The sequence below is a fragment of the Gymnoscopelus braueri genome, assembly GCF_963280865.1.
Source record: "Gymnoscopelus braueri genome assembly, chromosome: 5".
Classification (NCBI taxonomy): domain Eukaryota; kingdom Metazoa; phylum Chordata; class Actinopteri; order Myctophiformes; family Myctophidae; genus Gymnoscopelus; species Gymnoscopelus braueri.
Window position 1 is genome coordinate 4208850 of NC_137606.1, and position 15969 is coordinate 4224818.

Sequence of the window (15969 nt, forward strand, 5' to 3'; positions counted from 1 at the left end):
GGCAGGTTGCCATAGCAACCAGATACAGGAAGTCTGACCTCTTTATCACATGACCGAGGTTGGGAGGTTGGGACTAGAGGTTAGGGCCGCAAAGCAAAGCGGGGAGGGAGGAGAGGAGAGGCCAGAGGGGCCGGACTTCGCATGACGTGTGTGCAGAGTGACTAGGCCAGTGCTGTCTGGACCAACCTCGGATCGGGCCTAGATGTGAGGCCCTAATTTTCACATGTTTTATGTCTCTGTTATTAACAGACATTTCGACCCATTTCTCTCTTCTTTTTTTTGCATGTAAAACCCCTTCACCTATACAGAAAGTAAAAATAAAAGGGATACATATTAAATCATTTCAATAGAGATCATTATTTCATCCATGCATTTTTTCCCCTTCTTGCTGTTGTTTTGTGTTCCTATGAATTACAAAATTAAGAGATGGGTGACAACAATATGATGCATTGGAAATACAACAAGGGGAAGGAGCAATATTACAACTCTATGGGAAGGAGAGATGTTGATGGGAAAGGAGGTGGAAATAGAGAAAAAAAAACATATTAAAAGTTGTATTATTTATTTATTTATTAAATGAAAAAGAGAAAAGAAAAGAAAAATAGACAAGTGTGGAACAGCACCAGATATAGTGACATACTGTATATCCAGTAGCTACACTGCTACAGTAGTACACATGTTGCTATGGTAGGGTTTTGTAACTCCATCCTTACATGTGCAGAGGACAACCTCCAAACGGACACGCCTCTCAGAAACCGTGATTGGACGCCCGTTCCCATCTTTGCCCCGCCCTTTATGTGCACCGATTGGAGAAACATCCACAGAGTACACGCCCCCAATAGGACCGTAGAACCTATCAGAGCACCTACGAGCCGGAGCGCGTGCCCTCTCTGCACTCTCATTGGTTGGCCCCAAACTGTTCCCGCCCGTGTGATCAATGAATGCGAGAATGTAATTGGACGAGTGTCACGGCTTGCTTCCGGGACACAAAATTGTTGCTGTGTGTTATTTCTCCAAAGGAATGGTTGTAATCTAGTGGAGGAGGTCAGATCGCTGCTGTAACATACATGATCCATCACAGTGAATGAACATCGCTTTACAACAATAAGTGAGTAGTTTGATTCACAACTGAATGTCCAGTGTCATTGTTTTGTACGTGTCGTGCAATACAATACAGCATGCTGCGATGTATGGAGTTGCATTAGCTTCTGTCGTTAGCCACCGGTTACACAACGTGAGAAAAACTGGCTGAAATGCAGTGGTGGAAAAAGTACTCACATTTCTTACTTAAGTAAAAGTATCAATACTGCAATGTAGAAATACTCTGTTGTAAGTAGAAGTCCGGGATTCAAAATTTACTTGAGTAAAAGTCCAAAAGTATTGGTATCAAAATAAATATATTTAACTTAAAGTACCAAAAGTAGAAAGTACTCATTATGCAGAATGTCCCATTTCACAAGTTTTAAATCTTCTGAAAATAGCAGATATAGAAGCTCACAATGCTTCGCTGTACAATTCATTGTGAACTTGTAGATCTGCTATTTTCAAATGGCCGAAATGTATATAGGGCTGAAGTGGGTAATGTATGTTTTGTAATAATAATCAAAATCTGCAAAGTAACTAGTAACTAAAGTTGTCATGTAATTGTGGTGGAATAAAAGTACAATATTTTCCTCTGAGATGTAAAACTGAAAATTGTAAATACTGAAGAAAGTAAAAGTACCTCAAGATTGCACTTAAGTGCAGTACTTGAGTACATGTACTTAGTTACTTTAGACCACTGTAATACAAACAGGGTGTGTAAAATGACACGTGTGTTCACATACTGTACTTCATGATCATGCATGCATGGCCATGGACACACTGGACAGCCAAGTCACATCCAAGGTTAAACCCTGTCTAGCAGGGTATAGAATAAAGAACATTAACCTTCAGGGTTTCTTTAGAATCACTTCTATTATGTGGAAAATGTGGCCTTATTTATGTCTTCTATATTCCACTTCTCACCGTTGGCTCGGTACTTGGCCTGCTCTTTTTTCCCTGTTCACCAAACCTCTTCGCCGAAAATAGCCGATCTACAATCTCTCACACGTTGTGAGCTTGTAGATCGACTATTTTCGGCTAATGTTCCCCCCAGAATAGGGATGCTAGGGTTCAAGTGGTTAATGTTAAGTTAACATAAAAAAATAAAGTCCCTATCACACAAAGATTTGGCGGACCCCCTGCACTATCTCTGAGGACCCTCTGTTGAAGACCCCTGTTGTAATCTCCACATTTAATATGTTAGGTTTTTTTTTAGTAATCAGGGATTTGTCCCATATTGCAATCTTGAGACATTCATCCGTCTGGTCTGCTGTGTCTCTCTTTCCGTAGTGTCTCTGAGTGAGCTGATGCAGGTGCTGCGAGGGGCCAACAAGGTGGGCTGCTCCTTTTGCAGCACCCAGGGGGAGCAGCTCAGACTGATGGCCTGCAACTCCACCCCGGGGACTGTGGTCAAGGCTGCCCAGGAGGCAGTAGAGGGGCTCATGGGCACCGTCATGGGAGGAAGCGCTACGGTGAGAACAAGGGTCCAGCATTCGCCTTCGAAATGTTGTCTATATTGGAAGTGACAGTTCATATGAATGGCCTGTAGTTTCGCTGTTGTACCCCTGCTGGTGTCAGAAGAATTAACTCTCAATGCAAATGATGGGTTTTTGCTTGTTTAAAAATAGGCTACATTTACGGTCTGTAGAGTCTACAACTTTGTCCATTTCTTTTTACAGTCTATGGGTGAGAAGTGAACTGATATAGTCTAGAGGTGTAACAGTCAAACTAATTATTCGATTATAAAAAGTAATAACCAAAAAGCAGAACTACAAGTTCTTGTAGATCTGCAAGTTCTTTTAGAGGTTGTAGATCAGCCATCTCCGTCAATGCGTTGATACAAAAATATAAACATGCTTCAACTACTTGGGAGAAAGCTGTAGAGCTGACTGCATCATTTGACGCAACATACCATATTCCTACACAGCTAAAATCATGTACAGTATATAATCTGATATTTACATGTAAATATCCCTGCAAATGTCTTATCATACGAGTAGAAAAGTTAAGCGTGATAAAGTTCATCCAACTCTGACTTGGTGCATCCAAATGTGGGATTTGCAGTGATGCAACACATGAAGAGCAGCTGATTTAAACTTGTTCTAGTCTTCTCTTATTTGTTGAGGCGCGACTCCCCCAAGCTTTGTAATAATTAGATCCCAAAGACGAGACAATTCAAATTCTTCTCCTGACTATATTCCCTGATGTTGTCAAACATTGGGCTAAGGACCTCCTCATGTATGTCAGTCTTGGCACAAGTGGCCGTATTTTTCATCTGTATGTCAATTTACAATATAGGCATTAGCTATAGGCACTTTTATCCAGAGCGACTTACAACTGCAAAGTCAGAGTAAGTAGAGCAAGCATGCACCTAGGCCTGTCACAATTATTACATAATCGTCTAATCGCAATTATTTTTGTCATAATCGTTTCCACATTGAAAAATGTTCATACATTAAAAAGGAGGAATAGCTTATTTTTACCTTTTTTATTTGTATAAAATTATTAGAAAATGTTTTTTCTTTTTCTTTTCTTTTAGTAATTTCTTTGTATATTTAATTTGACATATCTTGCCTGTGCAATTTTTGATTACGAAGCCTAAAAGGCAAACAGAAATGTATGTTTTTGTTTCATATGTTCCAATGCTCAATGCCAAAAACACTATTAAATCGTTAATCGCAATCATTAGCTTGACAGTTAATCGTCAACTCAAATTTGTAATCGTGACAGCCCTACATGCACCATAGTCAACAAGTGATGGTAACATACTGTAAGTAGAGCACAAAGACCACAACGTAGTGCTTCAAAGAGACTAGGATACCAGGTAAACATCAAAGCTAGCATCTGCCTCTAAACAACAAGCAATCTAAATACAATTCTTAACATGCCACAGTAATGAATCTGTGACTTTCTCTGTTTACACCAGTGGTTCTCAAACCTTTTCATGTCAAGGACCCCCAAAAGGATATGTATTTGGCTGCGGACCCCCATCTCAAAATATTTTGTTCCAGGGACCCCCAGAAGCAAATATTCGAGTTACAAATGTTCACTTTAAAAAATGTATTATATAATGTATGTATATAATTCAAAGATTCAAAGAAGGAGGGGTACCAATGGTTTGAACCAATGGTTTACACTTACTCATATCTGTCCAGTAATTACACAGTACACATCGTTTGGCTAAGTCGCCCCTGTCCAACCTTGCTCCTGTTGCAGCAACAGTCTATAGAGGAAGATGTGTTTCCTGATGCCGAGGGCTGGGAGGCGGTGGACCCTGAAGAAGCAGCCAAGTGGTCCGTAGGGTCTGAGCTTTCTCCAGATGGGGCCACAGAGGAGATGCCAGCAGGTATTGTTAGGTCTGCCATGTTTGCATGCAGATAGCATACAGTGGTGGAAAAGTATCAATACTGCAACTCTGTTACAAGTAGAAGTCCCGTATTCAAAATTTACTTGAGTGAAAGTACTAAAGTATCGGCATCAAAATATACTTTTTGTACTAAAGTACTAAAAGTAAAGCTACTCATTGTGCGGAATATCCCATTTCACAAGTTCAAAATGTATAAATCTTTTGAAAATAGCAGATCTACAAGCTCACAATGCGTTGCGATGCGACGCATTGTGAGCTTGTAGATCTGCTATTTTCAAATGGCAGAAATATATATAGGGCTGAAGTGGTTAGTGTGTTTTGTAATAATATAAAATATCTACAAAGTAATTAAAGTTTTCATATAATTGTAGTGGAGTAAAAAGTACAATATTTTCCTCTGAGATTTAGTGGAGTAAAAGTACTGAAAATTGGAAATGCTCCAGTAAAGTAAAAATACCTCAAAATTGTACTTACAGTAAGTACAGTACTTGAGTAAATGTACTTAGTTACTTTCCACCACTGGTAGCATATAATGTAGAGATGATGACTTTTCTGTACAGTAGGTGTTTTTTGATTTTTTTCTTTTCTTCAGTGTAGGCTTTTTATGATCTCTATATTGTAGATTATGCTGATATTGTCAGAACATTATTATTATTATTATCAGAACACCACAGATACTCATCTCAAGCCTCTTAATGTATTATTTAATTCCCTATGTAGATTTGTACTGAGGTGTCCATACAGAACGCATCATTGTTCTCTGTATAGTTCCCTTATTTGGCTGCAGCCCAAGGCAAGAAGGCAACTTCACTGGTATCTATTCCTTTGTTAGTGTGTTCACTTTAACTGTCCTTCTTAATTGAAACGGTCTCTGGTTCTATATAGGATCTAAAATGAGGTGCTGCACCTCAAGGGGCTATCCTCTCAATAAATTCTGACCAAATATAAATTTTCAGCACTACATATAGTGTTGTTTAGTTGATTTAGTCGTGGCTCTCACTGTAATAATGTCGTATTTTTCAGCCAATATAGTACGATGCAGTGGTGTAAAGTAACTAAGTATATTTACTCAAGTACTGTACTTACTGTAAGTACAATTTTGAGGTACTTTCACTTTACTGGAGTATCTCCAATTGTCTATACTTTTACTCCACTACATCTCAGAGGCAAATGTTGTACTTTTACTCCACTACAATTATTTGAAAACATTAGTTACTAGTTACTTTGCAGATATACATTATTACATTATAAAACATACATTAACCACTTTAGCCCTATTATATAAAAAAAAATCAAAAACACCCGTCCTTGGTTCTGGTGACTCACACTGCCCTCATAATACGCGAGGGGGCCGTGTTTTTTCAATAACTTTTTTCATTTATTTTTTATATATTTTTTGGAAAATGAAAAAAATAAAATACAATAAAAAAATCACACCCTGTGTGAAGTGGGCGGTGTCTTGCTAGCTAATCACAATACTGAATGGAGTCAACCAATCATGTACAAAAGATAAATACATTTATTGAAACACTCTTTATGATGGACGAAACCATAACTTGAAAAAAACCAAAGTTTGGTTTTTTTCAAGTTATGGTTTCTTATATAGGGCTATGCACATGTGTCATGTGACACTGGCCAATCACAGTCCTGAATAGTCTGTGATTGGCCAATCACAGCGCAGGATAATTGTACAAACTTCCTGGGCCCAGATCACAGCGCAGGAAAATGTACATTTTCCCAAATCTCACTTATAGGGGCGGTTTCACCGCCCAAAAATAAAATAAATGAAAAAAGTAATAGAAAAAACACGGCCCCCTCACGCATTAGGAGGGCAGGGTGAGTCACCAGAATCAAGGACGGGTGTTTTTGATGAATCTAACATGTTAAAAATGGAGTTTGAAGTTATAATGGGTTTGTTTAGGAAGGGGGCGTGTCTGATATTGTATATCAAATATCTAAATACTGAATCAAGCAACTTAAAAACTGTTTGGGGGGCTCACAAAAGCCTGAGTAGACGATAAAATTACCCAAAGTTATTTTGAAAGTGAAATATCCCTTTAAGTACATTTTAATATCAATACTTTTGTACTTTTACTCAAGTAAATTTTGAATTCCGGACTTTTACTTGTAACGAAATACTTCTACATTGCAGTATTGATACTTTTACTTAAGTAAAACATTTGAGTACTTTTTCCACCACTGGTACGATGATCCCTGCCTCCACCCTCTCTCTACTTCCAACCACAGGAGTGCCTCCTCCTCCGACCCCAGGGACGGCGGCTCCTGGCGGGGCAGGCTGGCCAGGACAGAGTGCCCGGTTCCTCCACATCCCCGCTAGGATCCCCCACCTGCGCCACCACTACCAGGTCAGGTTTGTCCACGACACAGTGGTGGCCGGCAGACTCACGCCAGAGGACATCCAGAAGGCCAGAGAGGCAAAGAAGGCGCTGGTCAAACCTGTCAGGCAAAAGGTTTGGTTGCATCATCATGACTGCATCTTACTGCGTAATTGTGTTGATGTGACGAGTATATCGTCTCTGTCGGGTGGAAACCTCATATGTCCAAAACTGTTACTTTTCAGGATTCAAATTCAAAAGCATCAAAAGTAGCAGATCCACAAGCTCGAAACGCGTCGCTTCGCGCCGCGTTTCGAGCTTGTGGATCTGCTACTTTTTATGCTTTTGTGTGATGCTGTAGTATGATCAAGTTGGCCGTTAATTTACGAAGAGACACGAAAAGTTAGAATATGAAGATAAGAGGTTTTTGCCCGACAGCAACGATATGTTATCTGAAGCTATGCCCCATGTAATGTCTGTAAACCAGGCCTAGGTCAGGTATTGAGTATTTCCCCTGCCTGCAGTAATGTGTGGCATTGTAAATGGTCCTGCCTGTTTTTTTCTTGTTGGCAACATAACTTAGAACAGATGTGCAGATTTTCATGAAACTTGGTGGAAAAGGCTGCCCAGCAGAGGTTTTGGGGTCAAAGGTCAAGTTCACGATCAAGAGATGATTGTTGCATGCAGGGTTTTAAACCACTTATACTTCATTGACTGAGGTCCCCCATGGGTCTATACTTGGTCCCCTCCTTTTTCCCTCTAGTCTACTGTACACCAGATCAGATCTCTTCGCTGAAAATAACAAATCTACAAGTACAAAAGGCATTGCGTTGAGTGCTTGTAGATTGCGGTACATGTTTGCCTGTTATGACATGCCCAGAATAGGGATACTAGAGTTAAAGTGGTTTCATGTTACTTTTTAAATTAATAATTAATTAATAAAATAACTCTGCGGGTGTGACGAATACACGATGTGAAAATCCCTGGCGAGTATGATGCATCAGAACTATTCATATAATGCCTCATTCATACAGGTTAATGCCTTTATTTGTGGTGAAGAAGAAGTCGCTCTGGATTAAGAGCGTCTCCTAAATGTGTGTAATAGGAACTTGGTGCGAAAGTTATTTGGCCAAAAGTACATACAAAATGTTCAAAGCACAACTAAATAGTAAACATGAAAGTATCTTTATACATAAACATTGATTGAATGAATACTTCATTTAGAAGTTTGCAGAAAAAAATCACATGAAAGTACAGTTTAAAAACAAGGTCAACTAAATGGGATTAAAAAGCCCATGAAAGCCTAATGGCTTGTTTCAAATGGGGTCCTTTTGTACTCAATTCATGGTGACATTAAATGTCTGACAGATACACTACTATGCAGAACATCATATAAACAGTTTAGAATTGAAAAATAAGAAAAACTAAAATATGTACAGTAAAAAGTTTGAGGGGGGTTAGGTTATGACGTTTACAGGGGCCAGCTTCGAATTGCAGCCACCTGAAGGTACTCTTTTAGGGCAGTTTTGAAGGCACCACATTTGTAGTAATGGTAATTTCACTTGGTACATTGCGTTTTTCTTAATTTTTTATTTGACCTTTATTTAAACAGGAGAAAGTCCCATCGAGATTAAAAATCTCGTTAAGGGAGCCCTGGGAACACGACAGGCTGCAGTGCAATTTCAAACCCACAAGAAAGAAGCATCACAATACAATTTAGAATAAACTAAATTAAAACTATTACAATAACCTGACAACTTAAAAACATAGAACATCTATTAATAAAATCTGCCTCTTTCATTCTGGATGTCAAAGAGTTCAATGGGTTCAACTGCTCTAGTTTCAAGATACTTTGTGGCTCGTTCCATGCTGAATGGGCAGAAACCGCAAAAGTCCTCTTTCCATGTTCCGTACATGGGCATGTGTGACAGATTCTCCTGACACACCCCGTAGGTGAAACATTGACAAGGTGTCCAGACCCTTATTATGAATAGATCTATAATCTATATTATCGCTGCTGTCGGGGCAGAAACCTCTTATCTCCATATTCTAACTTTTGTGTGTTTTTTTTCGTAAATCAACGCCCTACTTGATCATACTAAAGCAATACACGAAAGCATCAAAAGTAGCAGATCTACAAGCTTGTAGATCTGCTACTTTGCTACTTTTGAATCCTGAAAAGTAACAGTTTTTGGACATATGAGGTTTCCACCCGACAGAGACGTTATGTAACATCTGTCAGACGCTCACTATGTTATGTGTGTGTATGTCTCTCCCTTTGTGATATAAGTCAAGGTTATAACCTGGCTATAACCTTCAGACCTTGTGGTACATAATAAAACCAGTGGCTCACAACTGAAACCCAAAATATTTTATAGTGCATTCATGCATTGTTCCTATTCTATGTGTGTCCACAGCTATATCAGAACATCTAGTGCAGTGGGTCTCAAAGGTTCCGGGGGTGACCCCCAGGGGTCCTTGAGGGGGTTCCAGGGGGTCCCCAGCTAAATTGTGTTAATACATTTCTATTCAAAAATAGCAGATCTACGAGCGTGTACATTTTTTTTTAATCGTGAAAGTATTTTGAAGAATTTAGCATTTTTTTAACACAAATTATAACTTCTCTTCTGGGGGTCTCTGGCACAAAACCTTTTCAGATTGGGGTCCGTGGCCAAATTCCTTAGCATGAAAACATTTGAGAACCACTGATCTAGTGCCCTGGTTAAGAAATATTGTTTTAACCACTTAAACCCTAGCATCCCTATTTTGGACGCGAAAACTTCTCCTACTGAGTGTCCTATTGACTGATGACCCGGTCATCAACTTATTGTCTCAGGAATGCAACAAAAAACCCAAAAAATTGGTGTGTAATTGATTAAAAAAATTTTTTTTTGGGGTGAACTACCTTTAAGTGGTTAAACTATTAATTATAATGCTGGCAGTTTGTTGCCTCAGCATGATTTGAATGTCTGGTGTGTGAAATAAATAAATCACACAGGTGTCATCTATTTACTCTCCCCAGCTGAGTGAGCGTGCCAGAGAGAGGAAGGTTCCTGCCACTAGGCTCAGCAGGCTGGTTAACTTTGGTGGTAAGAATTAGTTTTTAACCCTTTAAGGCCGGGAACGCATCACATTTTTTGATTTCGTTGGCTATTCAAAAAATAGCAGATCTATGCTATGAGCTTGTAGATCTTCTATTTTTTTGAAAAGTCATGAAAATGTGTGCAAATCTTTGAATATATATTTTTCAAGCGAACACTAAAAGCTCACAACGAGTCGCGATGCGACGCTTTGTGAGCTTGTAGATCGGCTATTTTCAAATAGCCTAGGTATAAAATAGTACTTAAGTACAGTACTTAAGTAAATATACTTAGTTACTTTCCACCACTGGACAGGACTAACGGCAACTTCATCTGATCTCTCTTCTCTCTCTCTCTCTCTCTCTCTCTCTCTCTCTCTCTCTCTCTCTCTCTCTCTCTCTCTCTCTCTCTCTCTCTCTCTCTCTCTCCCCCCCCTCCCTCCCTCCCTCTCTCCCTCCCCAGGACTGGCTGTAGGGCTGGGCTTCGGTGCCATCGCGGAGGTGGCGAAACAGTCCCTGGGTGGTGGCAAACGACAAGGAGGTAAAGCCTTCCGTCTCTCTTGTCTCGTAACTCTTATCCTCATGTTCTCTAACCTCCTGCTCGCTGTCTTTTCTACTGTCAACCCCTTAACGACACAGAATGGTTGAGTGCAGTCCAGAGTTGGCAGGATGTAGCAGAGCAGATGGACATTTTAGTAGACCCATGAGATGTTGTCTAATTTGTTAGAATCTGCCAAGCAGCAGACTGGTATTAAATCAACTTGTTAGCAAACCTGTCGGGCAGTGTTGTCAAAGGCTTTTAATCGCTGTTAAATGATGTACCACTGTCCCAGCCTTGACGGTTTGGCACTGCTGTCAGGATACCGACCTTCACGTCACTGACCTTTTTTTCCAGTATTGAAATCTGGCCCATGACCACATTTTTTGTTGAACCTATATGTTGTTGTACCTTTTATTACCTTTCAATCCGGGATCTGTGTCACATTAGTTGTTGCTATATAAACATTCATTTAACCCATTCAATCCGGGAACGCATCTGTGTCATTTTATATTTTTAGCTACAGCCTATAACCATTATTTTATACTTTGGCTATTCAAAAATAGCAGATATACAAGCTCATAGCATGGCACCAAGACCAAGTGCAGCGCTATGAGCTTGTAGATCTGCAAAAAAAAAAATTGTGAAAAGTAATGTACTGTATATATACACACATGTGTATATGTGTGTGTGTGTGTGTGTGTGTATATATATATATATATATTTTTGTATTTTATTTTTTGGAAACGAATTTTTTTACTCAAATCTTTGCTTCTGGGGGTCCCTGGAACAAAACCTTTTTCATGTCAAGGACCCCCAAAATTATATGTATTTGGCCGCAGACCCCCCTATCTCTAAATATTTAGTTCCAGGGAACCACCCCCTCAGGAGCAAAGATGTGTATATATATATATATATATATATATATATATATATATATAGCCTATATTCAAAGAGTTGCACACATTTTGATTATTTTCAAAAATAGCAGATCTACAAGCTCGTAGATGAGCTTGTATATCTGCTATTTTTTAATATCCAAAGTATAAAATATGACTAAAATCTAAAATGACACAGACGTTATTATTTGTTGACGAAATTGTCAGGATGTTTAATCCTAGTTTTAGTCATCATAGCGTAGTTTTTATTTAGTTTTCGTCAGAGAAAAAAAGGTAGTCAACAGTCATTTTTTGTCATAGTTTTAGTCGACGAAATCAACCAAATATCCTCTCCTCTCCCTTTCAGATGCTCTGCTGGACTCTCCTCTCCTGTCGGAGGCCAACGCTGAGAGAATAGTCAACACGCTGTGTAAAGTCCGAGGGGCCGCGCTCAAGATCGGCCAGATGCTCAGCATACAAGGTAATGACTGTACATACTGTGGTTCAGATTGTGACTCTGAATCATTGAATTATGGTTAGGGTTTGGATCCGATTCCGGTTCCTTAACGATTCCCTCTTGACGGTCAGATTCCTTAACAGTTCCCTTTAACGATTCCTATAGGGGGGGGGGGGGGTCCATTTGATTCCATGTGTACACTCTCAGAGTTAAAGTGGTCCTTAAAATTAAAACGTTTGAGAACCATTGGTATTGTAATTGTATAGCAGACGTGAAGTCCACATACCAGCTCTGACAGTGTGATTATAAAAACCAGTTCCGGAATGTCCAATGTTGGGATCCGGTTCCTCCGCATTCCAACCCTAACCCTGCTAATAGTACAGTACATTACAGTAGCTATATAGTAGAGGATGGTGACATTGGTACAGGGATACGCACTGCGACCAAACATGGACATGAACAACTATGTGTGCGTTTGTGTGTCCACGAAATGCTTTGTGATTTATTCTATATCGCTGCTGTCGGCCAGAAACCTCTTAACACATCGACCGCCAGAGGTTAATCTCATAATGTACTCACCAGTGCCAAGGTGTTTTTGTTGTTTTTTTGTTTTTTTCATGTCGCCATAGATCTTGTTAAAATCCTTAAGATTGAGCCGTACACGGTCTGTTTACATCCGCGACATCTCAACGTATCTCCCAGTGAAATCCACGTGTCAAACGGGGCATCCATGTTGTAGTTAGAGCGGATTACGTTAAACAGTGAAATGCGAGGAGAAAAAACTACAGGAAGAGAATTGAGTTTCAGTTTCGTCTGTAGAACGAGGGCGGACGTGATCGTCAAAACCGGATCCCAAATAATTCCGTTTCCGGTCATCAAACCGGAAACGGAAGTGGATCAAAAAAATTCCGAAAGTGCACCCGGAAATTTTTAGCGCGAAAAGACCGTGGACCGTAGGGCTACGGTCTCGGCGCTTAACAGTTGGATTTAACGGACCGTAGGACTACGTTCTTGGCGGTTAATGTGTTAATCACACATATTCTAACTTTTGGTGTTTTTTTCGTACATTAAAGCCCTACTCCTACTTGATCATACTAGAGTGTCACACAAAAGCATCAAAAGTAGCAGATCTGCAAGCTTGAAACACGGCACAAACTGCTACTTTTTGAATACCGACCCCCATTTAATGGCATTTCTATCTCTGGGACCCCAATTTATGTTGTAAAATCTATGTTAATTTAACTCTGAGAGTGTACAAATGGAACCAAATGGACCCGTAAGGGTCCATTTGGTTCCATTTGTACACTCTCAGAGTTACAGACCCATAAGGGTCCATTTGGTTCCTAACTACCTATCATTTAGCTGGGGACCCCCTGGAACTCCCTCAATGACCCCCTCTTTATCAATCAAAACAACTTTTGTTGTTTTGATTGATTGATTTTATTTGGTGATATCACATAAAAAAAAATAGCTCAATAGCACTCTTTCCCGACACACAATAAAAAAACACAATAAAGCCAGAGGGCTTATTTTCCATTGTTGTGGTCCTCTTCACAAAAAAGCAACACAACAAACAAAAACACAACAATACATCATACATCAGAGATTACACTACACAGTACATATTAAAGTCCACAGTTTATCATTTCAAGTGTGTGGAGCAAACGCATTAAAATTCATAGTCTAGCATTAAATGCTAAAAATGCTAAATTTTAGTAACCATTTGTGTATAGCCATTTGTATATATTTTGACTCATCATTTTCCTCATGTTTACAGCAGTGTTTCTCAAACCTTTTCATGTCAAGGACCACCCAAAAGTATATGTATTTGGCCGCGGACCCCCATCTCAAAATATTCTGTTCCAGGGACCCCCCAGAAGTAAAGATTTGAGTTACAAATGTTTGCTTTAAAAATATATATATTCAAAGATTTGCTCAAAATGTTCACGATTTTTATTCACTTTCGATTCTGCTATTTTTGATTAGCCAAAAGTATAAAATGTGGATAAAGGGGTTAAAATGATTGTGACGCTTTTATTAACTCATTTTGCTGGGGACCCCCTGCTCCCCTGGGGGTCCCCAGACCCCACTTTGAGAACCAATGTTTTTTACAGTATGTCCGTGTGCTCCGTCCTCTCTCTCCTCACCCAGACAACAGCTTCATCAACCCCCAGCTCCAGAAGATCTTTGAGAGAGTGAGGCAGAGTGCTGACTTCATGCCGGTCTGGCAGATGAATGTGAGTCCTTATTATATCACTTTGATAGGAACTCAACTGGTCACTCTCTGAGTCATGTATTAGTCCAGTCACTCTAACCACAAGGCCACTGAGCTGGTGACTGCTTACATACTCTGTGTGTGCGTGTGTGTGTGTGTGTGTGTGTGTGTGTGTGCGCAGGGGTGAGCTGAAGGGGGTGCTAGGGGGGTCGGCGACCCCTTAGTTCTGACACTATGGGGGCTGGGGGCTCGCGCGTGCTCCACATGCACGAGCTCCACATGCACGCGCAAGCACACACCGTCAGCCGCCCGCGAGCCGTCTTTAACACCTTAAACAATGGCCTCAACCTGGCTGCTCGAGAAAAGCCATGGAGTGTGAAAGGGTTAATCGCTTATCAGAGGACACAAGAGCTACAAAGTTATCCCTGTCTAGCTCTGGTCCATGGCGTTAGAAGGAGTTCTCCTTAACGTTATGGTACTTTCCATTCTTTCCCCTCGCACCGTGGTAGCGCAACCTCTCGTCTGTAGTAAAATAAAAAAATACACTTTTGGTACTCACCAAAACAAAGACGGTTTAATGGAGTTGAAAGCCTATTCTACTAAGTGGGAACACTCTGAGCCCCCACCTCACGTCTAAAATACACCTTTTGGCCAGAAAAGAAAATATTTCACCGGAAGGAAGAATCTGGTCAATAGGAACATTCCATTGACCAGAACTGTAGAGGGCACTGTGAAGTAACCAAAAACAGGTTTTAATTCTGGTGAAATATTTTATTTTCTGGCCAAAAAGTGTATTTTAGACGTGAGGTGGGGGCTCACAGTGTTCCCATTTAGTAAAGTAGGCTTTCAACTCCACAAAACCGTCTTTGTTTTGGTGAGTAGCAAAAGGGTATTTTTTTTTATTTTTTACTTGTTTTAAAAACCACTGTTTTGAAAGCAATGTAAGTCTTAAAAAAAAGTAATTCAAGTAAAGACAAGTTGACTGATTATTTTAAGTAGTTATGTGTGGGTGAATCTATGTAAAGGGCTTTTATATAAAACTAAAAGGAAAATAATTAATTAATTGAAACAAAAATAAAAACAACAAATTAACAATGCAGAAAAAATAATAAGAAATATAAATACATTAATAATCACATGTTGAATACAGTATTTCAACTAGCACTGAGCTGAGTGGCTATGTGCACACACGTGACGTCATAAAATAGAGCCCCCATAGTTCAAAAATCCACAGCTCACCACTGTGTGTGTGTGAGAGTGATTTGGACTGAGTTAACACCTTGCAGTTCATGGATAGTATACAGTGTGTATGTTTTGTGTAAGACTCCATTTCCATGTAACACTCCATAAAACAACAGATTATTTATCACAACTAATGTTGTGTGTGCAGAAAGTTTTAGAGGAGGAGCTGGGTGCAGGCTGGAGAGAAAAACTATCGTCCTTTGAAGACAAACCATTCGCTGCTGCTTCTATAGGCCAGGTGCATCATGGGGTTTTAAAAGATGGCAGAGAGATCGCCATGAAGATCCAGGTAAGACACCGTTCACACACACACACACACACACACACACACACACACACACACACACACACACACACACACACAGACACAGACACAGACACAGACACAGACACACACTCGCACACACACATAAACCATCTCAAGCTATCTCCCTCCTCTTTATTTATTTTACTCTCTATTATTATAATTGGGGGTAACTAGGGCTGTCCAGTTAATAATCAAGCCTCAAATAATAATAATAATACCCTTTTTTTTATTTTTTTTTAGATTAGAGCAAGTGGTCAAACTAGCAACATGTTTCGAAGTATTTTCGATTAAACCCTAATGGTCTGGTATATTTCATAAAAGCAAAGGTTAAAGCCTCCGTCTGTGATTTCTTCTCCTGGTTGGCAGTATGTAGAACAGCAGGAACAACATAAAAACATGTACATATTGTGCTATTGTTTAGGAGAAATCACAAGAAATCGCGTAATAGGACTTGAGCGCTCTGTCAA

At 39.8% G+C, this 15969-nt stretch overlaps 1 protein-coding gene across 3 annotated transcripts in view; it reads left to right on the forward strand.

Annotated features, from left to right (window-relative positions):
- Positions 1 to 1007: 1007 nt before the first annotated feature.
- coq8b (coenzyme Q8B) overlaps positions 1008 to 15969 on the forward strand; it is a 37247-nt gene continuing 22285 nt past the window's right edge. Inside the window, exons 1-9 of one of the 3 annotated variants that reach the window (XM_080428871.1) lie at positions 1008 to 1108; positions 2374 to 2555; positions 4300 to 4429; positions 6698 to 6921; positions 9809 to 9875; positions 10329 to 10406; positions 11649 to 11762; positions 13890 to 13975; positions 15344 to 15484. In XM_080428871.1, the coding sequence (XP_080284997.1) occupies position 1108; positions 2374 to 2555; positions 4300 to 4429; positions 6698 to 6921; positions 9809 to 9875; positions 10329 to 10406; positions 11649 to 11762; positions 13890 to 13975; positions 15344 to 15484 (1023 nt within the window). In that variant the 5' untranslated portion in view covers positions 1008 to 1107. The remainder of the gene's footprint in view (positions 1109 to 2373; positions 2556 to 4299; positions 4430 to 6697; positions 6922 to 9808; positions 9876 to 10328; positions 10407 to 11648; positions 11763 to 13889; positions 13976 to 15343; positions 15485 to 15969) is intronic. The other 2 variants (XM_080428872.1, XM_080428873.1) reach the window with 2 other exon arrangements.